The sequence below is a fragment of the Leptomonas pyrrhocoris genome (genome assembly GCF_001293395.1).
Source record: "Leptomonas pyrrhocoris isolate H10 chromosome Unknown, whole genome shotgun sequence".
NCBI lineage: Eukaryota > Euglenozoa > Kinetoplastea > Trypanosomatida > Trypanosomatidae > Leptomonas > Leptomonas pyrrhocoris.
Window position 1 is genome coordinate 376,546 of NW_015438364.1, and position 20,489 is coordinate 397,034.

General features: G+C 57.9%; 7 protein-coding genes across 9 annotated transcripts; all 7 read left to right on the forward strand.

Moving 5' to 3' along the window:
- Positions 1-149: 149 nt before the first annotated feature.
- On the forward strand, positions 150-2,203 carry ABB37_04676 (hypothetical protein; the record flags this gene model as incomplete). The annotated part of the gene is made up of 1 exon (XM_015802443.1): positions 150-2,203. Exon 1 carries the CDS (start codon positions 362-364, stop codon positions 2,201-2,203), a length of 1,842 nt encoding a protein of 613 aa, XP_015658887.1. The 5' UTR covers positions 150-361.
- Positions 2,204-2,983: 780 nt separating this feature from the next.
- ABB37_04677 (putative mitochondrial oxidoreductase) lies at positions 2,984-4,196 on the forward strand (the record flags this gene model as incomplete). Its single annotated transcript, XM_015802444.1, has 1 exon — positions 2,984-4,196. Exon 1 carries the CDS (start codon positions 3,198-3,200, stop codon positions 4,194-4,196), a length of 999 nt encoding a protein of 332 aa, XP_015658888.1. The 5' UTR covers positions 2,984-3,197.
- Positions 4,197-4,847: 651 nt separating this feature from the next.
- On the forward strand, positions 4,848-5,658 carry ABB37_04678 (hypothetical protein; the record flags this gene model as incomplete). The annotated part of the gene is made up of 1 exon (XM_015802445.1): positions 4,848-5,658. Exon 1 carries the CDS (start codon positions 5,137-5,139, stop codon positions 5,656-5,658), a length of 522 nt encoding a protein of 173 aa, XP_015658889.1. The 5' UTR covers positions 4,848-5,136.
- A 313-nt stretch (positions 5,659-5,971) lies between these two features.
- ABB37_04679 (putative mitochondrial oxidoreductase) lies at positions 5,972-7,465 on the forward strand (the record flags this gene model as incomplete). Of its 3 annotated transcripts, none has more annotated exons than XM_015802446.1 (1): positions 5,972-7,465. In XM_015802446.1, exon 1 carries the CDS (start codon positions 6,410-6,412, stop codon positions 7,463-7,465), a length of 1,056 nt encoding a protein of 351 aa, XP_015658890.1. In that variant the 5' UTR covers positions 5,972-6,409. The 3 variants fall into 3 exon arrangements, with proteins under 3 accessions (XP_015658890.1, XP_015658891.1, XP_015658892.1); XM_015802447.1 differs by having other exon boundaries at positions 5,988-7,465; XM_015802448.1 differs by having other exon boundaries at positions 6,039-7,465.
- Positions 7,466-8,335: 870 nt separating this feature from the next.
- Positions 8,336-10,842, forward strand: ABB37_04680 (putative mitochondrial hypothetical protein; the record flags this gene model as incomplete). Its single annotated transcript, XM_015802449.1, has 1 exon — positions 8,336-10,842. The coding sequence occupies exon 1, from the start codon at positions 8,659-8,661 to the stop codon at positions 10,840-10,842; it is 2,184 nt and encodes a 727-aa protein (XP_015658893.1). The 5' UTR covers positions 8,336-8,658.
- Positions 10,843-11,342: 500 nt separating this feature from the next.
- Positions 11,343-12,053, forward strand: ABB37_04681 (hypothetical protein; the record flags this gene model as incomplete). The annotated part of the gene is made up of 1 exon (XM_015802450.1): positions 11,343-12,053. The coding sequence occupies exon 1, from the start codon at positions 11,457-11,459 to the stop codon at positions 12,051-12,053; it is 597 nt and encodes a 198-aa protein (XP_015658894.1). The 5' UTR covers positions 11,343-11,456.
- A 1,367-nt stretch (positions 12,054-13,420) lies between these two features.
- On the forward strand, positions 13,421-19,789 carry ABB37_04682 (hypothetical protein; the record flags this gene model as incomplete). The annotated part of the gene is made up of 1 exon (XM_015802451.1): positions 13,421-19,789. The coding sequence occupies one exon, from the start codon at positions 13,421-13,423 to the stop codon at positions 19,787-19,789; it is 6,369 nt and encodes a 2,122-aa protein (XP_015658895.1).
- Between the last annotated feature and the right edge of the window lie 700 nt (positions 19,790-20,489).

Consider the following 20,489-nt stretch of genomic DNA (forward strand, 5'->3'; position numbering starts at 1 on the left):
AGTGCGCTATCGCAGTAATAATAAGAAAATGCATCTGGGGAAGACTTTCAAATGGTTTTCGTTGTGTGTTATCGGCTGGTTGACTCCAACGTACCTCCATTTCGAAACTCTCTTTTTTCAACACAACAATTGTTCTTTTGTATTCGAGTAGAGGAAGAGCGCTGTCTTCATAGGTGTTTTTCTTTTCATATTCTTAGCACCGAGGACGAACGGCAACATCTTTTTGCTTGCCACACATCATAGCAACATCCCCATTACCGAGCGTTTAAAAAATTATATTTAAGATTCTCTCTCTCTCTATCTATATATACATCGTTTTTCTCCTTTCGCATCTTCAGGAAAAAGAAAAATAAAGAGAAGAATGCCTAGCATTGAAGTCGACGTTGCCAGTGTGCCGGATATCATCGAGGCACAACTCACGCTAAGCTACAGCCGTCTCACCGACCTGATTCGCGTCATTGTGGATCAGGGCAACGGGCATGAGGACGACATCGACGAGATTCGCGCCCGCCTCGCAAAGCTCGTGCAGGAAAACAACAAGCTGCGTTCTGAAATAGAGACGCTGAAGCAAAACCAGGGGCCAAGTTCCGATCTGGCGGCCGCCTTGGAAGAGGTGAAGAACACCGTGAGGCAACTGGGTGACAAGGTGGACGCCAACGCGACCCAAATCGCCGCGGGCGCGGCCGCCCAAACGGCGTTGGCGGAGTCGGTGGAGAAACAGGCGGCGGAGCGGCAGGCGAAGATGCAAGCTAGCGTGGCTGAGCACGCCGCCGACGTCAACCGCCGCCTTGTCGCCACGGAGAAGTCGGTGCAGGTGTCACAGGCCTTCACGGATCTGTGGGGGGTCGTGCCGGAGCAGCTGTTGGAGATGGGTCGGCGCAACGCGAACCAGGAAGTCGAGCACAGCCTCAAGGATCGCACCACCTATTTGCTTTCCATGGCGGCCTTTGTCAAGGTGCACGAGGAGATGGATGTGCTGCGTGCACTCCAGCAGCGCCAGGCCGCGGATGCGCTCGCGGCGAAGACGAGTGAGGTGGCGCGCGCCAGTCGCACCGCCTCCCTCGTCGGGCCGCCGCCGCCGCAGGAGAGCAAAGACAACTCCGCCGAGGTGGAAGAGTTGACCAAGTCAGTGCGCGCGTTGGAGCTGCAGATGCAGATGTTCGAGAAGCAGCGTCTCCTGCCGTTGGAGTCTACGCTGAATGAGCTGCAGAGCCGCGGCAACGCTAACGAGCGTGTGGGCAACACGGAGAAGGACGTGAACCGGCTCTACGACCAACTCGGCTCGCTGGAGGATCGCCTTAACCTGCTGTTGGGCCTGTCCTCTGAGAAGACCAACGCAACGGCGGACGGCGATGCGGTGAATCCAGCGCTGGTCGACCTCGCACACCGCATTTCGGTGCTGGAGGGCACGGTGGAGGGGCTGCCGCGTGGCGCCACCCCCCTCCAGCTGCCGGGCAACACCCCCGCTAGCGCCGAGGCGGCGGCCAACGGCGCGGGGGGCGAGGTGGTCAGCGCGGACGGCGGCGCTCGTCCGTCGTCGTCGCACAGCCCACACGGCCGCCCGCCTTCCGGTCGCCCCGGCAGCGGTCTCCTGCCGAACCTGTCGAAGGACCCGCTGAACAGTAGCAGCACCGCCGCCAAAACCGCCTCGCCTACCCCGCAGCGCACCTCGTCGTTGCGGCAGCGCCCGCAGAGCGCTTCGAAGGAGCTCGCGCAGCCCACCGTGGAGGTGCTGCGACGGGAGGAGGTCGTGCAGCCGGCGGTGGCGTCCGGTCGCCGGCGCATCTCCGTCGCGGTCGAGCCAGACGACGGTCTGCGTCGCCGCGTCTCGCAGCTGGAGGAGAACGCGGCCATTTTAGAGGTGAACAAGGCGGACCGGAAGGAGCTGCAGAAGTTGGAAGACGCGCTGCAGCAGGCGCTGACCAGCATGAATCGCCAGCACTCCGCCGCTCCACAAAGCTCGCCGTCGTTGATACCGCAGCGGCCCATGTCCGCAGGTGGGCGTTTTGTGCAGAACCACGCGAATTCTTCCCAGATGGAGTACGCACAAGCTCAGCGTGGAGACGGCTTCAATCGTCTTGCCTCTTCCTCCGGCACCTTGGGCCGCCCCATGTTTGTTGGCTCATCTTCCTCTGTGTATCTGCATGACGGGGCTCGGTTGACAAATGCGACGGTTTCTTATTTGGGCGAGAACCGCACGTAGGGGACACCAGATGTATGATCAAGGAAACACGATGCGATCTTCAGCGCTTCTTTTTAATTCTTTCTCGTTAGATACTAGCTTCTTTGTTTTCCCGTCACCATTTAGGTTTCTTTCGTCTTTCAAGAATGTATAGGCGCGAGTACGTGAGGGGGCGGTCGCGTGAAGTCTGCGACGTCACGGCGTTTCTCGCTTCCGTCTTTTAACTCGCTACTGTTGTTGCTTCTCCCTGCTCGGTCGTCCACTGCGCATTGACGTAATCCTGTATACATGTATTTAATCCCATTTTATTGGAGAAGATTCACGTTGTACTGCAGCGCAAGCTACCTGTAGATAAACAAAAGCGTTAATAGCAACATAACCGGAAAAAGCAAAAAAACAGAAAAAACGATGGGGGAATGGGTAAAGCAGCAGAACCGCGCTGTTCCCTCTCTACGCTGATCGTTTGCGACGCTCGCAACTTCTCTCCTTTCCTTTCGATCGAATGAAGAAGAAGAGCATCCGCTGGTAGTCTACGACGCATCTCTTGAAGGGACGCGGGAGCTTTAAAAAAGTGTGTTGACTCGGAAGACCTCTGCGCACTGTCTCTCGTGGCTGCTGTCAGCCACCGTCCCTTGCGAAGTTGTGTGAAGGCACTTGATCATCTCCGGCGTGCCTTCCACAAGTTCTTGATATGAACGAATGCCGATAGCAAAGAAAGGAGCTCTTGCTGCCGTGCTGTCACCTTCACTGCTTCTCTCCTCCCTGTTTTACCTGTCCCCTCCACTGTTTCCACCCATCGTGCATGCAGTTCAAGCTTATCGACACATTGGTGACACGTACAGCGAGGGCAAGACCCCACATTACGCTCTTCTTGCCGTACCACGAAGCTTTCTGTTCTGTTGCCGCCGTACTTCAGATTAAACCGTTGAGACCTCCGTTTTTTTTTCCTTCTTCTTCCTTTCAACACACGACACACCGCTGCCCCACAACACGCAACAACAACGACGACGACAAGATGATGCGTGCAGTTACACTTAACGGGTTCGGCGGGACGGAGGTGCTGCAGATATCCCAGCTACCACGCCCCGTCATCACAAATCCAAGAGAAGTCCTTATTCGGGTCAAGGCGGCAGGCATCAACCGCGCTGATGTGGCGCAGCGTTATGGCCACTACCCCCCTCCGAAGGGCAGCAGTGAGTTGCTGGGCCTCGAGGTCTCCGGTGTGATTGAGCAGGTCGGACCGGATGTGAAGCGCTTCAAAGACGGCGATAAGGTGATGGCGCTGCTCAGCGGCGGTGGCTACGCCGAGTACGCCGTTGCCCACGAAGGCAGTGTGATGCACATCCCACAAGGGTACTCCTTCATTGAGGCCGCTGCCATCCCGGAGGCGTTTCTCACGGCGTGGCAGGCGCTGAAGTTCCACGGGAATCTGCAGAAGGGTCAAACAGCGCTGATCCACGCCGGTGCAAGCGGGGTGGGCACGGCCGCATCGCAGCTGGTGGAGAAGTATTTCGAGGGCACTGCGGTGACCACCTCGTCGGAAAGCAAGGTGGCGGTGTGCAAGAAGTTTGCGAGCGTCAACCTGTCTCGCACGCCGGATGAGAGCGGGTTATGCTTCGCGCCCAAGGTGAAGGAGGCGTTGGGCGAGGCCGCCATCAACGTCGTGGTGGACTGTGTCTTTGGCGGCTCCTACATCTCCGAGAACGCCGCCGTGCTGGCCGAGGACGGCTGCATTGTTGTGCTTGCCTTTCTCGGTGGGTCGAAGGTGGAGCTGGATTTCTCCCCGCTGTTCAAGCAGCGTGCTCACCTGATCTTCTCCAAACTGCGGAACCAATCAGCCGAGTACAAGGAGAAGCTCACGACCTCATTTGATCAGGAGGTGGTGCCGTTGATGAGCGCGCGTAAGATCGTCGCGGTGGCCAACGCCTCCTATCCGTTGGAGCAGGTGGCGCAGGCACACGCCCACCTCGACGACAACAAGGACGGCGGCAAAATAATTCTCACCCTAGAGTGATTTTGGGCGTGGTGGAGCGATACTTTTATTTATTTTTATACACAACAAATATATATATATACTATATCTCTATCGTTTGCTATGGGAGACATCGCGAGTGCACAACGCCGAGGCGCTGCACCCTTTTTTTTTCTTCTTTCCTTTTCCTACGTGCCCCGTCATAGCTACCTCCCGCCGCGCTTGGAGCATACCGGAGGGTAAGGGAGGCGCTCGTCGGGGGCAGACTCGCCGCTTCAAAATGGATGTCTTTCCGTAAATGCGATTGACGGGCGTACACTTCTTATTATTGGTATTTTTTTTCTTTTTCTATTTTCATTCCATTGCACTCTCCCGGAACGTTCGAAAGGACCGTCAACTCTGTTTTTTCTTCTTCTGTTTTTGATCGTCCGCGACAACAGACGAAAGTGGTTTTCAAACGGAAACTCAATAAAAAGCCAAACAGGTTTTCCTTCTTCATCTTCCGCTTTTCGTTAAGGCAGAAAAATTGAAGTGCTTTCTTCTGTAAAACACGCGTCGCATCTGCGCTCAGTTGCGGGTTTCTTGTTTCGGCCCTTTTCAGTGCTTCTGACAGCAACAAGATGTTTCGAGGCTTTGCGTGCCGATCATTGAATCTTCGACCTATCTCTCTTGTCTTCTTCTGTTCTGTTTTCCAGTCAACATTGGCGCTTCCATTGCTGTTTTCTTGTTTAGCTATAGAGTTGTGTATAGCCACACCTTCTCAAAAAGGTGGACATCCGAGTCTATGAAATACATGAGGAGAGTTATGAGCTGCTAAACTGGCGACCTGACGTGGGTGTCTCATTCGCAAAGGGACACAGCCCATTCGCTGTTGTTGCTGCTTTTGGCTTTCCCTTTCTGCCCTCCACATGCTGGTTATATGAAACGGTCTATTTTGGATTTTCCTTTTTAATTGCTCGGAAGTGCCATTGAGGAAGCGTTGATGATGCTTGACGTGGCGTACATCGTGCGCTGCCAGCGTTGCGGTGTCGCACGCAAGTCCTACAACGATCCCAGGCGCGGCATCAGCGTCATTGAGTGCAAGCGACCGTGCGGCAACTCCCATTACGACTGGAGCCTTGTTCGCATCATTCCAGCCACGATGACATGGCCGCCTGAGCCCCCGGAGGAGAGCGATGTTCTTCTCTATGTCCCCCCGCTGCATCCGCCACCGCCGCCACCGCCGCCGCTGCCGTCGGCAGAGCGCGACGCAAGTCCTTCTCCCACACATCCCAGTGCTGAGCGAGACAAGAAGAGACTAGGGAAGGTAACGTTTAAGGGCAAAGGAAACGGGTCTGTGGTGCGTTCATGCTCTGCCTCGGCAGGTGCGAAAGTCGCGGTGAGCGTCGTCTCTGCAAAGGCTGTGGAAGAAAACGAGGAAATCACCAACGATGCAGCCGGGGTGAAAGCCGCGTCGTCGCATGCACGGACGAAGAAAGAGAGGGGAGTTTGCATTGTACAGTAATGGTTTCGTTTTGCTGATGTGTGTCGAGCAGGAGAGGACATCGTGAACACACAGCGAAGAGGAAAACAAAAACAAAACATGCTTTGCAGTAATGGAGAAAGATTGTGTGATGTTTTAGTGCTGTGCATCTGAAATGATGATGACGATGGCAGGACATGTACGTCTTGACGGAGCGATGGCGGAACTATCATGACACTCAATCGAAGCTCCCATTGCTGCTAAGATGACTCCGGCATTTTATTTTGAAAAGGTTCGCTTTCTCACACAGCTTTCTTTTTCTGCTGTCTACTCCTCTCCCTTTGCTTTTGCTTGTAGTGTTATCCACCTTTAGTAGTCAGTTCTAACCCCCGGCATTTGACTGCTCTTCTCCCTCTCCCCGAAGCCGCAGAAGCGCATCCATACACATAGGTGTGAGACTGGTATTTCGTTTTATTACGGTGGCGAATTGCCTCCTTGATCCTCACAAAACGTTTCTTTTATTTCAAACAACACCACACATTTGCTTTCATTTTCCTCTGTTTTTTTTTTTTGTTGGTATTCGCGTCGCTGTACATCCTTTCTCGTGGTAGCTATATACCTACTCTCATACGCATATACATTCCCCCCACTCGCCTTTTAACGTTCCGCAGCTTTGCGTTGAGAAAGGTCTCTGAGAGGGTTTGGCATCGACACCTTTCTCCCTCTTTCTTCCGTTCTCCCCCCCTTAGTTGTAGTTAGCATCTTTTATATTTTCATTTCTTTACCTGTCACCATGCAGATGATGCGTGCGGTGACCCTTAAAGGGTTTGGTGCGACGGACATGCTGCAGATATCTCGCATTCCTCGGGCCGTGATTGCGAACCCGCGCGATGTCCTCATCAAGGTGAGTGCCGCGGGCATTAACCGTGCCGATGGGGCGCAGCGTCGCGGCCACTACCCCCCTCCGAAGGGCAGCTGCGAGGTGCTGGGCCTCGAGGTCTCCGGTGTGATCGAGCAGGTCGGACCGGATGTGAAAAATTTTAAGGAGGGGGATAAGGTGATGGGCTTGTTGCCCGGCGGTGGCTACGCCGAGTACGCCGTTGCCCACGAAGGCAGTGTGATGCACATCCCACAAGGGTACTCCTTCATTGAGGCCGCTGCCATCCCGGAGGCGTTTCTCACGGCGTGGCAGGCGCTGAAGTTCCACGGGAATGTTAGCAAGGGCCAACACGTGTTGATCCACGCCGGTGCAAGCGGGGTGGGCACGGCCGCATCGCAGCTGGTGGAGAAGTACTTCGAGGCCACTGCGGTGACCACCTCGTCCGAGGCAAAGGTGGAGCTGTGCAAGAACTTTGCGAGCATCAACCTGTCTCGCACGCCGGATGAGACTGGGATGTGTTTCGCGCCTAAAATTAAAAACTTGCTAGGCGAGAGCTGCATCAACGTCGTGCTGGACTCGATCTTTGGCGGCTCCTACATCTCCGAGGACGCCGCCGTGCTGGCCGAGGACGGTCGCATCGTTGTGCTTGCCTTTATGGGCGGCGCTAGGGTACACCTGAACTGCTTGCCTCTGCTGCGTCAGCGTGCACACATCATATTCTCGAAGCTTCGCTGTCAGTCCGATGACTACAAGGAGAACTTGGTGAAGACGTTCGAGCAGGAGGTGATACCGCTGATGAACCAACGCGTTATTGTGCCGGTGGCGAACAAGACCTACCCACTGGAGGAGGTGGGACAGGCGCACGCACGGCTGGAGGACAGCAAGGCGTGGGGCAAGATTGTGCTGACGGTAAACAACCATCTGAATTCGACCTCTGCCCACGCTCTGCCTTCCCCACCAGGGGCGTGAGTAACGGATCACGTGTTAAAAATCGAGACACAGCTGCCAAACACTACACGAGGTTGTATTTTTAGCATGAGCGGATGCGTACAAAGCGGTCTCGCCTGCGCTTTGCTTTGTTCATCCGCACGTTGTTGCCACTGCGATGCGACACACACTTATCCCCCCTTTTTTTAATGGGGTCCAAGACGCTTACACCACCACATGTGCAACAAAACACCTCTTTTGGTTTTTTTTTTCCCGCTGGCGCTCTCCTCTGAAGTTTTCTCTCTTTCGGGGTTTTCTGTGAGTATCGACATTTCTCTCCGCTTCCCGTGCCGGTGCAAACCGGGCGACAGGTCCTTCGCTTCTTGTCTCACATCGGAAACAATCATAGCTGCAATCCACTTTGCTTTGTTTGTTCTGCGAACGTTTCTATCTCTTCTATCTCTTCTTTTATTTGTGTTCCCTGTCGTTATAAATGTTAGTTTGACGCGCCTTGCAAGGGCAAAGCTTTTTTTTTTGTTATTATTACAAATACTGTTTTTTTCTCCCGCCCCTGGGCGGCGATGGTGGTGCGATTTTCCTTTGTTAGAGGAGCGCATGCTCGTGAGGGAGGTGTCTCGCTCTCCAACGGCTGAGCTGCTGCGGCCTTTCCTTCACCTTTCTCCTACGGCGGATCGTAGCACGGTTGCGCATTCCTCTGCGGCGCTGCCAGGAGACGATCAGATGCAACGCGTTTAGAGCAACAACAAAAACGGCAGTGCGCTTTGCTTCACTTCTTGCGCCATTGGTGTGGCGGAAAGCAGCGGAGAAAAATTTCCTGCTCATCGACCTCTTACCACACCCTCTACGTTCAGTATCATTCTTTTTGTCTTTTCTTACTCTTTCTCGACAACAAGCACGCTGACCTGTTACAACTCTCTGTACCGTGCATGGTTTCAAGCCTCTGTTTAACACACACGACTCCACACAAAGGCACTGAGGTGTCTGCGTGAAGGAAAACGTGCTGCTCTCAAGCAACGGACCACTGTATACGCTTTGTCAAGACCCAATTCTCATTGCGGCAACTTTTTTTTCTTGCTTTTATATAGAAGGCTTTCTTTCTCTCTAATAAGTGGGAGACAAGACGTTCTTTAGAAGCTAAAAAAGAGAACTCCAGGAGCAGCGTCAACACCTCTCACCTCTCCTTTTTCCAATTGCTGTCCATTTGCATCTGACACATGTTTACGTCTTCACAGTCGTGTCTTCGCTCCGCTGCGGTGCGCGCATCTCGACTTCCATCGCTACGTCGGCGACTGCAGCGTCTTCGTCACACGAACCGTGCGGCGGAAGACGAGCTTCAGGAGCGCCGTCGGCTACACAGTCTGCTACGAGACTCGAAGAATAGTCTCAACACATCGCACTTTGCAGGCGGGCATAGCGGTAGTAGTTGTGGTAGTGGCAATGTCAGCGAGGCCACCACACGAGCCATTCGTCTTCTCCCTCGCAACGATGCGCTGGAGGCAGCTATGGCCCTCTCGATCAGCGAGAACCGTGACGCTCGCACGGAGCTGGAGCTGATGCGGCGGCTGATCAACAGCACCTTGCTCTCCCTCGCGTCCCCCGTTGATCGGACATGGGACCCATACGATGTAAAGCCGCAGGTATTCGCGCTGAACACCTACATCGCCCTCCCCGTATTCACTTCCATTCACTATTTACGGCTCTTTTGTCAGCGGTTTGGGTTTGCGGTGCGGGACCCTAGCGGCGTTCTCTGGGCTGCCGGCGCGGCCAGCACGACGGAGGACGTCTCCATTGCCGGACTACTGCCTGACGCGGTGGTGCAGAGCGAGTGGTGGCAGCATCACCGCCACGCGCAGCCGGTGCACACGACGGAGGTGAACGTTGACGAGAGCGCTAAAGTCAACGCAGCACACAATTCCGACTTTCACAGAGACGAAAGCACTGATAAGCCCACAAGTTCTGTCGCTGGGATGTCAACTACACATAGTGGGGAGGGCTTAGAAGCATCAGCGGCAACAGAAGCAAACCCTGGGCAGAATGGCGAGCAAACACCGGGCCGCGGTGGGCCATCTGCGCTGCCCACGGCAGAGCCCCTGATCGATGCGTCGGCGCTATTTGACGTGATGATGTTGGAGGGCGTCGCGGACGAGGCGACCGAAACCACTTCCGCTAGAGAGCGCTGCGAGAAGAAGAGAGAGAGGCGAAGAGAAGCGTCATCGGCATCGTCTAGAGGAGTTACCACGCGTAGACTTGCTAGGGGCTGCGACGGTACGGCCCGCAGAAAGAAACACCGAAAGCGTCGACTGCGCTTAGCAAAGCGAGGCGGCAGCCAGGAGCGCCGCAGTCCATCGGTGTCCAATGCAGCGTCTGCGGAGCAGAGCGAGGATGTTGACGGAAAGCAGCAGAAGACGACGGAGGAGAGCGCTGCTAAGTCCGCCTACTGGCAAGCAGTGGCACAGACGGCTCCGTTTGAGCTGAAGCAAGCCACTCCCCTCCCCACCTTCGGCCCCTTCCTACACCCGTTTCTGCTCGGCTACTTCGCGGACATCTCCACCCTGCTGCACAACGCCGCCATCGTACCGGAGAAGGTTGACATCGTGGTGAACCCGGGCTCACCGATCGAGTTCGTGCTCGCGCGTGCGGCGACGGACCGCGTTCTGCACAAGGAACAGCTTCTCCACCTCGCCTACCTGAAGGTAGAGAAGGAGCTGCAAAGGGAGTTCAGCAACTTTTTCTCTCTCTACTGCCCAGAAGTTCTCTACGCCTCCAGCGCCTGTGTGCCGCTGCCGATGGATCGTGAGGAGGTACAGGGCATGCGTCGCGCGTCGCGCACCGCTGTCAAGGGCCGTGCAGGCGCAGCTGACGCCTTTTCCAGTCCGCTGCAGGAGTACCGCGAACGCACGCGGCTGCTTCGCGAGGCCGAGTACCGCAACGGCGTTGCTTATGAGTTGACAATACTGATCCAGAGCACGTCGCTCGAGGAGACGTTCATGAAGATACAACACGCGAAGCATCAGTCGATGCTCATGGGACACGCAGAGCTCGACGTTTTGCCAGAAGCAGCAGCCGCACCGCACGTGCGGGAGATGTCACACCGCTTCTACGACGGCGTGTGTGAGCAGGAGAAGCTCGCCACTCAGCAGACCATCGCATCGCACGCAGCGGGGAAGTTGCGGCCGCACGCCGTGGGAGGAGGAGGAGAATGCTGTGGCTTCTCTGACGCTAATCCGTCTGCTGCTTCGCTGGAGACATCGAAAATGGGTGTCTTTTTACGTCGTGGCACTCCCCGCACCATCAACGTGGCGCAATCGGCGGATTCGTATTTCCACGATCCGACGAACGCGTACACGGAGGCGCACGCCGTCTTCACGGAGGAGTTGAAGGTAAAGAGAGGGCAGTAGTTGAGAGGTTTCGCGGCGAGAAAAGAACAAAAAGCAGGATGAACACCACGATAGCCTTCACTTTCTGCCACATGACGCACCTCTACATCTCATCAATGGTGATCATCTACTTAGCTCCGTCATGGCAAAAGTTTTTTTTTTCTCACAGACAGCTAACCTGCAAATACACGTCCCATTGCTTCTTTCGTAAGTCTGATCCGCTGCTTTGCAGTGGGGAAGCAAAAAGAAAGCAGAGATGAAAGGTTGCACGACTTGTCACTGCTTTTCCTACACTCGTGGTGGGGTAAAGGAAAGCCGCACGTGAAAACTGGCAATGCCGCGTTGGTTTCGACTCGTCTTTCCGCTACATGTACGCGTTCTCGAGGTACAACTTTGATTGTCTTCTGCTCCGCAGTCCTCTTCTTCTCCTTCTCCGCTTTCGCTACATTTGCGTCTCTCCATTCCTCACGTTCTCTCTCTCTCTCTCCTTTTTTTCCTTGCCGATTCGCTCTCCTTCGTTTAGTTGTGGGAATTCGACGAGCAGCTTTCTGACGTATCTCTTTTCTTTTTTCTTTCTTTCGTTGTTTGCATTGCGGTGAGCTCAGAGGAAGAAAAAGGTATTTATCCGCAGCACAATGTCCGCCGACGACTACGATAACATGCTTGCCGCCCCGCGGCTGACTCCGGAGGAGGTGGACAAACTCGTGCAGCGTCTCTACTACCGCCAGCTAGAGCTCACAGCGCAGCGGGAGAAGGAGCGGCAGGCCACTCTCGAGCGCACACGGGCCCAGCTAAGCCGGCATGTCTCGAAGGAGGAGGAGGAGCACCTGGTGAATCGGATATACGACCAGCAGCTGCAGCGCTTCGCCAACGCGAAGGAGGAGCGCGATAAGAAGGTGGAGGCGGAGGCGCACAGGAACGACAAGAAGGTGAGCCAGAGTGAAATCGATCATCACGTGTATCGCATGTACGACGAGGAGCGCGCGAAGAGCCGGACGCGCCGCGCGGAGCTTTCCACTCGGTACATGCCGACGGCGGAACCGAAGAAGATCGGCAAAGCTGATCTGCAGGCATGCGTGGAGCGGTTGTCGCATGTGGACTGGGAGAAGCGTGACGAGGAGCTGTTTAAGAAGTACGTCTACCCTTATGACCCCAAAACCACGAAGATCTCACCTGGTGATGAGCAGGCTATGGCGGATCGCCTGTCTACGACGAAGGGTGCCTCTGCGTAACTCTGCTTGTGTGTTTCCTTCGCCACATAGAGCTGAGTAGGGCAAACGCGTGATTTAATATTTTTTTTTTTTGTGTGTTTACTGGGCTGCAGCGCGTTTTGCCAGTGTGTTTTTCCCTTTCTGATCCTGTCTTCTTCGTGAGACGGCGAGGCGCTCGTTGAAAGAGGCAAATTAAGAAAAGATGCCCTCTTGAGTTATACTCTGTGTTGGAGAGGTCGAGAGGGGAAGGCAGGAAGCTCTTTTCCTTACCGTTGTGTAGTGCGGCGCTAGCCCTGTTGAAGCCGGTCGTTATTGCGATCACTCTTGTTCTTTGATGCAGCTTGGATGTAAAGGATGTACACTACACTCTGTGATTCGATTTATTATTAATGTTTTTTCTCTTCCTATGCTGTCTCGGTGATGGGAGCTTTTGTGTCTCCGTTGTCAAGTTGTGAATACATTATGTGTGTCTCTTTGGTTCCCGCATGTACACTGCCAATGAAAAGTGGACGAACGTCTCTCTCTCTTCTATTTTCTTCCAACCTCATTGACGTCTTTCTTGCTCTGCGCTGGGGTCTACGCATCGTCTCATGCTAAGGGAGAAGAAGAAGATTAGATGGAATGGAAAGGGAAGGCGTACAGTGTGTGAAGCCTTCGCAAGGGTAATTGTGCAAATGAAAGCTATTGACTTGCCTTTCACGCTGACGGAGCGTGCGAGCGTGTCCGACATGGCGAGGCCGTAATATCGCTGTGACAGTTCCGAGTACTCCGCGAAGCACAACGACCCTACATTACCTACGGAGTCTCGACTGTAGTCTCTCTCGTTGATCTTGGCAGCCAAAACTGTACTCGGTGCATTTACTTTCACCTTTTGTTTCCTCTTGACATTTTGGCTTCTCTTTTACTCCCAATTTGCGTGCCATGCAATGTGGCTTAGAAAGTGCTGTGACAACTGCGTGTATTTGCCTGTGTTCACAGCACACACAAGTGAACCGAGTTGCCTTTCAGAATTGTACACATTCGCGTACCCGCGCCCGAATCACTGTCACGCCTACGTGGTGACTTTAGATTAGTTTTTTTCTTGCTCTCTGCGTGGTCACCGCGTCTTTCGCCTCGCGACGTGCACAGGACGGTGAACCTGCAATAAACTGCGGTGCGACGTGCAACTCTTTTCTCTCTTCTCTTCAAAACACATTGCGTTTCGTATTTGATCCGCCTCGCTGTGGGTGGATCGCCTCTTCTCAGCGGCACCGGTTTGTTTCGGAGTTTTCTGGGTCAAAAAACTTTCACGTTGCTTTCTGATTCTGTTTTTTTTTCGTCTTATTTCCTTTCGTTCTCCTTAGACTCTTTCTTCGTTCTTCTTTGGTTTCTCTGCTTGTTTGTTAGGTATGTTGACCGTCTCGTCCGGACCGGGCGCTCCCAGCGTCGTCGAGAGCGCCGCCGGCTACGCTGTCAACGCCGCGCGACGTCGGCGCAGCTCGCAGCGCACTTCCTACCAGCGACGCATCAACCCCATCGGTGCTGGCAAGCACGGCTCTTCGATCAGTCGTGATAACACGGCTGAGATTCATGGCATCTCCATGGACCGCCTCACCTACATGAACACCGCCCTCGAAGCCCTGCCCGGCTTTGCGTTGCGGGAGTATTTTGTACCGATTATGCGTCTTAAAAAGCAGCTCCTGCTGCGTCAGCGCAGATCGAAGGAGCGTTTCCCTGCAATGGGCACGGTCGCCTACACCAAGATGGTCACCGTCGCTGTCGCTTCGCTGGCCAAGTCCCTCAGCTCCGCGGGTGGGGACCTGATGCTGGACGGCGGCACGGCCAGCTTCGATGTGGACGCAAAAGGGCTGGGCGAGTGCCTGGGTAGCAAACTCTCGCCCATCTGCATGGAGGCGGGCAGCGTGCTTGGTTACCCGCGCGAGCCGCCAGAGGCGTCCTTCGTCTACATCATGCTGTCCGGCACCGTGACGGTGATGCACTTCCAACCGCCGTCCTTGCCGACCCAGCAGCGTCGCACCGGTGGTGGTGGCAGCAGCCGCAAGGAGCGCCAGACTTACTTTACCTCCGCGAAGGACGTGGTGCGGCTGTGCGGTGGGGGCGCCGTGCAGGATGCCGCCCTCCTGCTGGACGACTACAACGGCAGCGAGTCGGGAGCCGCAGTCGATGCGGCGTCCACGTCAAACGTGACAACGGCAATTCAGCGATCGCTGCGCCGCGCCAGCCGCACCGTGGGCCAGCCGACCCTGCAGTACACGCGCATGGAGCAGCTGAGTGGTCCGGTGGTGCTGGGGGCCAGCGAGGCCATTGGCTTGGCGCCGTGCAAGTACGTCAGCTACATCGCCTCTGCCGAACCGGGCAGACCGGTGAGGCAGACAAGCAACTTGAGCAGCACCATCAATAACAGCAGCAGCAACAAAACCGACGAGGTGGAGGTGGTGCAGGCCTTCCGTGTCCGCACCGCCGATGTGCACGCAGCGTTGATTCAGCTAGCCGCGGAGCAGCAGGCCGAGCGGCAGGCAAAGTCACCCTTCCGCTACGTGCCGTGGTGTACGGCCGCTGCCGGGGAGGCCGTTGCCCATGGCACTGTGCGCACCATGGCGGACTTCGTTGTGGCGGCGCGCCGTCGCACCCTTTACAATGACTACGCCGCGGTGGAGCTGATGATGCGGCAGAGCTGGCTGCTGCAGGACGCTCCGTCGCACACCATCCGCACCCTCATCACACACCTGGAGCCGCACACGTACATGCCGGGCGAGGTCATCGCCTGCCCGCACACACCAGGCGCAGAGCGGCAGCTGTGCTTTCTCCGCCGCGGTCGCCTGGGCGTGTACACGTTGCCGAAGGTCAGTGCCGGTGCTGCTGCTGCGGCCGCTGGTGGCGGGAGGAGGTCTCCGTTGAACTCCGCGGCGCTTCAAAGGGGTGCTGCGTCGCGTGCAGCACGTGACGGGTGTGAGTGCTGGCGCACGACGGACATCTCGGCAGGAGCGCAGCCCGACGAGGTGGTTGAGTCCGGCGCCTCCTTCGGTGAGCTGTCCGTCCTTTTTCCGGAGCCGCGCCACTGCGTGCTGCGTGCCGCCACCATTTGCGATGCGTGGTGCCTGCCGCGCCGCAGCTTCACACGTCTCATGCAGCGCGATACCAGCGTTCGTGACGGTCTCCTGCAGAAGGCGGCGGTGCTGCGGATTGAGTGGATGAGTGAGCAGCGCCTGACCCGCGCTCTGGCGCAGCAGCTGCGTGCCAGTTCCGAGCTGCTCCGCCCGCTGCCGGATATCGCTCTTCGCCTCATCCAGGAGCGACTGGAGCCGGTGGTGTATGCGCCGGGCTCGCTCGTCGTGAGCACGTCGACCAAGTGCAAGGAGGTCATCTTCATCATGCACGGCTCCGTCTCGACCATCTGCGAAGGCGTGGCGACCTACGGCCCAGGAGACGTGCTGGGCGAGGGCTGCTTGGTGCCCCACCGCTGGCCATTGGGGCTTGCCGCGCGGACGATGGTGGAGGGCTGGCGCATCAAGGCGGACCAGCTCCGCGACGCCTTCCGTCTCGTGGACAAGTTGCACCACTACTCCGGCCTCGTGACGAGTCAGACCGTGCTGCTGATGAAGCGGATCTTCGGCGAGCCGCAGCCGCCGATTGAGGTGGACGCGGTGGGGCGGCAGCGCATGCCAACCGTCGGCGCCGCGCCTGGCGGGACCACTTACCTCGCCTTCGCTCACGCAGTCAGCGAGGTCCAGCTGAGGGCGCTGTGCTTTCTGCACCGCGACTACGTGCGGTGGGAGGACATCGACTACTCTTGCGTCGACGGCGGGGCGGCGAAGCTGCAGGGAAACCCGCTCAACATGCTGGCGCGAGAGCTGGCGATTCGTCACCTCAACGGCAGCAGGACAAAGTCCGTGGCGTCCGCGCTGACCCAACAGCACCAGTCCCCGTCGGCTTCAAGCCAGCGGCGGAAAACGACGGCCGTCCCTGTTACTACCGAAAACGCCGCGGGCAAGGAGAGCGGCGAGAGGATCGCAGGGTCCGCAGCGGCCGGCACGAAGACATCGGCGGCCGGCTCGGGCCGCAACGCGGTGCGGGCCAGCAGCTCCGGCCGACGAAGTCGCGACCCGACTCCACACGGTGACGGCCCCCGTGGCCCACGCTGCCGAGTGGCGAGTGCTGGCGCCTTTCTGGTCAAGAACGCCTTCTTGCCCGATGAGGCCAAAGCTCCCCCTTTCAGCGCATCTGCGCCATCAGCGACCACAGGTGGCGGCCGCCCTACATCCCGACGCGCTTTCAACAGAGGCGCCTTTGCGAAGCACGCCATCACGCTGCCTCCCCGTCTGCAGCACATGACGAGGTTGCTGGAGGAGCGCAACCGGACCTGGGCGGCGGAGCAGCGGCACGAGGCAACGCTGGCGCAGCAAGAGGCGAGTCAGCGGGAGGCCGCGGTGCGCGACCAGGTAGCACTGCACGCCTCCGCCGCCGCGCCGCAGCGTCCGTCCTCTCCCGCACGTGGTCAAACGAAGGCGGCGGTGGGGGGCCGCGAGGGCGGCGCACTGGCCCCCGCGCCGACCACCTCGCACTTCTCCCATGCGGACGTCAGCCTTGCGCCGGTGCACATCTTTCTTCAGGCTGAGAATCCAAAGTACGAACTCGACCTGAGGGAGGCCGTCGCCATCGGCTACGTCATGCAGCTGCCGGACATTACCCACATTCAGTACTCCGTCTCCCTCGTCGACCCGGACGTTGCCCTCGGACCACCCGGGCAGCGTGCCCGGCGGCACCTCATGTCCATCACCCCAAACGACCGCTACAACAAGCACAACTTTTTGTTTGCGGCCTCCGCCCTCGAAGACGGCGGCTCGACGGAGTCGAAGAAGGCAGCCGCCGAAGCCGCGGCCGCGGCCACGCTGCGCAGTAAAGCGCGCAAGCTGTACACGATGATGCGCACGACGGTGGCGGCGCGGATGGACGCAGCGGCAGACCAGATGAACACCACCCCGCTTCGTCAAATGTCGTTTGAAGACAGCCCTGGCAACGAAAGCATCAGCCCACGTCCGCCTGACGGGTTGACGCTGACAGATGAGCTGCAGGTGCGGTCCCCGAAGGGCGACGCGGAGGGCCTGGTGCGGTCGCCGTCCCTCTCCTTCCCCAAAACGCCACTGCCACAACACACACCGCAGCCGCCGAGCCCACCCGTGAGGCGCACCAGCTCCGTCCACACGCCGTCCCCGTTCCGCAGCTCCGCCGGCAAGAGCAGACAGCGGTGGTCTGATGAGGCCTTCCAACGTATGCTGCAGCGCGAACCAGTGCAGGCAGTCGATCTGCTGCGCAAGCACTACGGTGTGCCGTGGAATGCCGCCGCAGGTAGCAACGGCGGTGGTGGCACCGCCTCTGGTCAGTCACCAACCGCTCGACACGTCACGGAGTCGCGCAGCGGTAACGCGTCTGCCTTCTCTTCGAACTTCGACGTCTTCGGCGAGCCACAGCGCCGGTTGAGGCGGCCGTCGTTGCTGGATCGACTCGAGATGGCGGCGGCGGGCGGTGGCCCCACGACAACGCCGCTGAGCGGGTTGCCCTCACGGGACGCGGTCAACACGGACGCCCACGGCGGCGAGCTCGCAGACGCGGCGGAGTTGACGTCCAACGAGGAGGTGGTGTTGACGAACAACACCGCCCCGACATACCCGCCGCTAACGCACGCCACGGCGCGCGATCGCTGGCACTGCGGCAACCAGCTCACACTAGGCAGCGCACAACCTGCGAGCAGTGCCGTGAACAATGCCGGTGCCGACCTCCCCCCAGCGGGGCAGCGCAGGAGTCAAGTGAACATCAATGCCGGCGCCAACGCCGGTGCACCGCCGTTCGCAGTCGCGCCGGAAAGCGGCGCGCTGAACGACTACTTCTACAGCAACATCCGTCGTCGCTACCCACCCACGCTCTTTGTGGAGGGCTACGGCCCGTTGGAGCTGCTCTCTCCCGAGTGGGTAGAGTACCCCCCAACAATTCAAATCGGCGCTGATGGCGGTGCTGCTGCAGGTGCTGGTGCTGGCCCTGACGGTTCTCTTGAGAAGGTGGGTGGGTCGGGGGAGCGCAGCGGTGCGCCGGTCAGCGCGTCTCGCGTGTCACGCCCGATCACGGCGATTGCGGTGGCGGCGGCCTTGCGCCGCAGCTCCTCTGCTTTTAGATTTGAAGAGAGCGTCAGCGGACACGGGTACAATAACATGAGTGGGGTCTTCGGCGACCACCCGAACTCGGCGGTCGCGCCGCGGATGGAGCCGTTCACGATGCCGACCTTGGAGGATACGGAGGTCGTCATTCGACGCATTCAGCGCGACGTGAACGGGCTGAACGCCGTGGCGCGGGAGCAGCGGCGGGAGCGGGACGGGGCTCGACTGCGCAACGGGCGCATTGTGAAGCACCGCGCCGCCGTGGCCGCCGCGCTGGGCACGCCGGATGAACAAGAGCAGGCGCTCTTAGTGGTGTGGCGGAGTCAGCTCGCCCGCATTGGTCACGATGCGCTGCGACGTGCCTCCGTGCCGGCCGCGCTGCGTGAGGAAGCCGGGCCGGATTACATGAAGCGAGAACTGCGGCACCTGGCGAACGCGCCCGTCCCGACGGAGGACGTGCTGTCGCGGTACACGAACGACATGGAGCTGTGGCAGGAGCAGCGCGAGCAGCAGCGACAGCTGCAACTGCACGGCGGAAGGGCGGATGTGACACCGATGCACGTCGTGGCCGCATCGACGCCGTCGGGCGGCGGCGCTGGCACGCGAGACGGGCCACGGCGAGTGGTGGCGACGGTGGGAGTCGGCCGGCTGGGCATTCCCCCCGCACCGCTGCAGAGCCCAACGGCCCAGATGAACAATGCTGACCGCCAGACGTGGCTGCGCCAGCGCGAGGATTTTTTCGCCGCCTACAAGGAGCTTCTGGCACACCCAGGCGGGCGGGCCGGCGGCGGGGCCTCCACCTTCGCTCTCGCCGCCCCCAGCCTCCGTTTCGCCCCTGCCCCTCCTCCCCCCGCAAAGACACCGTCGCAGCCCGTCAGGCACCGGATAAGCGATGGCGTCGTTGCGACGAGCAGCACCGACACGTCGTACAGGGCTGCGTTTGCCCACCGCACAGCTGGCCCCACGGTGGATGAAAGCCAAGACGACGACGTGGGGTCTGGACGGCCGTCGTTTGACGCTCCCGCCGCGCAGCCCACTTCGCCACCGCACCCGGCGATGGGGGACTCCGCGGACTTTCACTTGCGCGGGCCGAAGCCGGAGTTGCCGGCCCGCTACGAGAGCCCACAAAACTACTCCTACAGCACGGAGGAGCAGGCGACGCCGTCGGCGGTCGATCACCGCGTTGCCGTGACGCCGCCGCGGGAACTGTGGAACGCGGACGACACGCAGGACTACATGGACGGCTCCGAGGGTGAGTACTCCAGCGGCGAATCGGAGGAGGAGGAGGAGGAGGTGGAAAATGAGCACTCTGCGGTGTTGAGCGCGCCAGACATGGTCGGGAACACTTCGGGGAACTCATCCTTTGCTGCTGCTGCTGCTACTGCCGCTCCTGCTGCAGCCTCTTCTGCAAAGGCCGAGGAGGGTGAGCCCGGTAAATGGGACCGCCACGATGGTCTGGAGAACGCGCAGGAAGAGCAAGAAGAGGAAGTGGGATATGAAGAGGAGTTCGAATCGGAGTCAGACCAAGGAGAGGAGGGACAAGCGGAAAAGGGTTTTGCAGCTGAAGTGGAGGAAAAGGATGGCCAACCAGCGTGGCTCAACATCTGAAGTAACGGAACACTGCTGATCTCTCTCGCCTTCTCTCATCCTGCGTCAATTGTGTCTGGAGTCTACACGGGGCGGCTTTCTTCTCTTTTCTGCTTTGCGCCGTTTCGTGTCGTGGCCGCAGTCTCTCGCTTCATGTATTGTTATTCAACATCCGCCCATTTTTTTCCTCTCGTCTTTTTCCTGTTCCTGCAGTCGTACTTGGGCTCTGCGCCCCTTTGTGTTGCTTCGTTCACACCTTTTCCCTTTTCTTAGTTAGAAATTTTTCCTTATATATTTTTGTTTATTTCCGTGACGAGAACCTCTCTCGCTTTACATATAGATGTATATGTGTATGTATACATGGCGGTCGTTGTTTTCTCGTGGCTTTCAATCTTAGAAGCGTCTTTTTTTCTTCTGTTCCCTTCACAAGTCTCTTCGCCGCCTCCGGATCCTCTTCAGAGGTTTTCTTTGTCTTCTCGCCCCTGCATCTGGAGCGGAGACAAAAATGGCGACGGGCTTCGTGTTATGAGAAGCATCGCAGAAGGACGACTTAGATTTTTTTTTCTTATCTGTGAGCGACTTCTTCATTCTCTTCTTCACTGTATGACTACGACGCAATGACTTCTGCCGTGTTCGAAACACCGTAAACTAGAATGACAAGGACCACACATCGCTCTCAGGAAAAATGGAAAGACGCCTTCGCGGAAGCTGATTGGCAGCT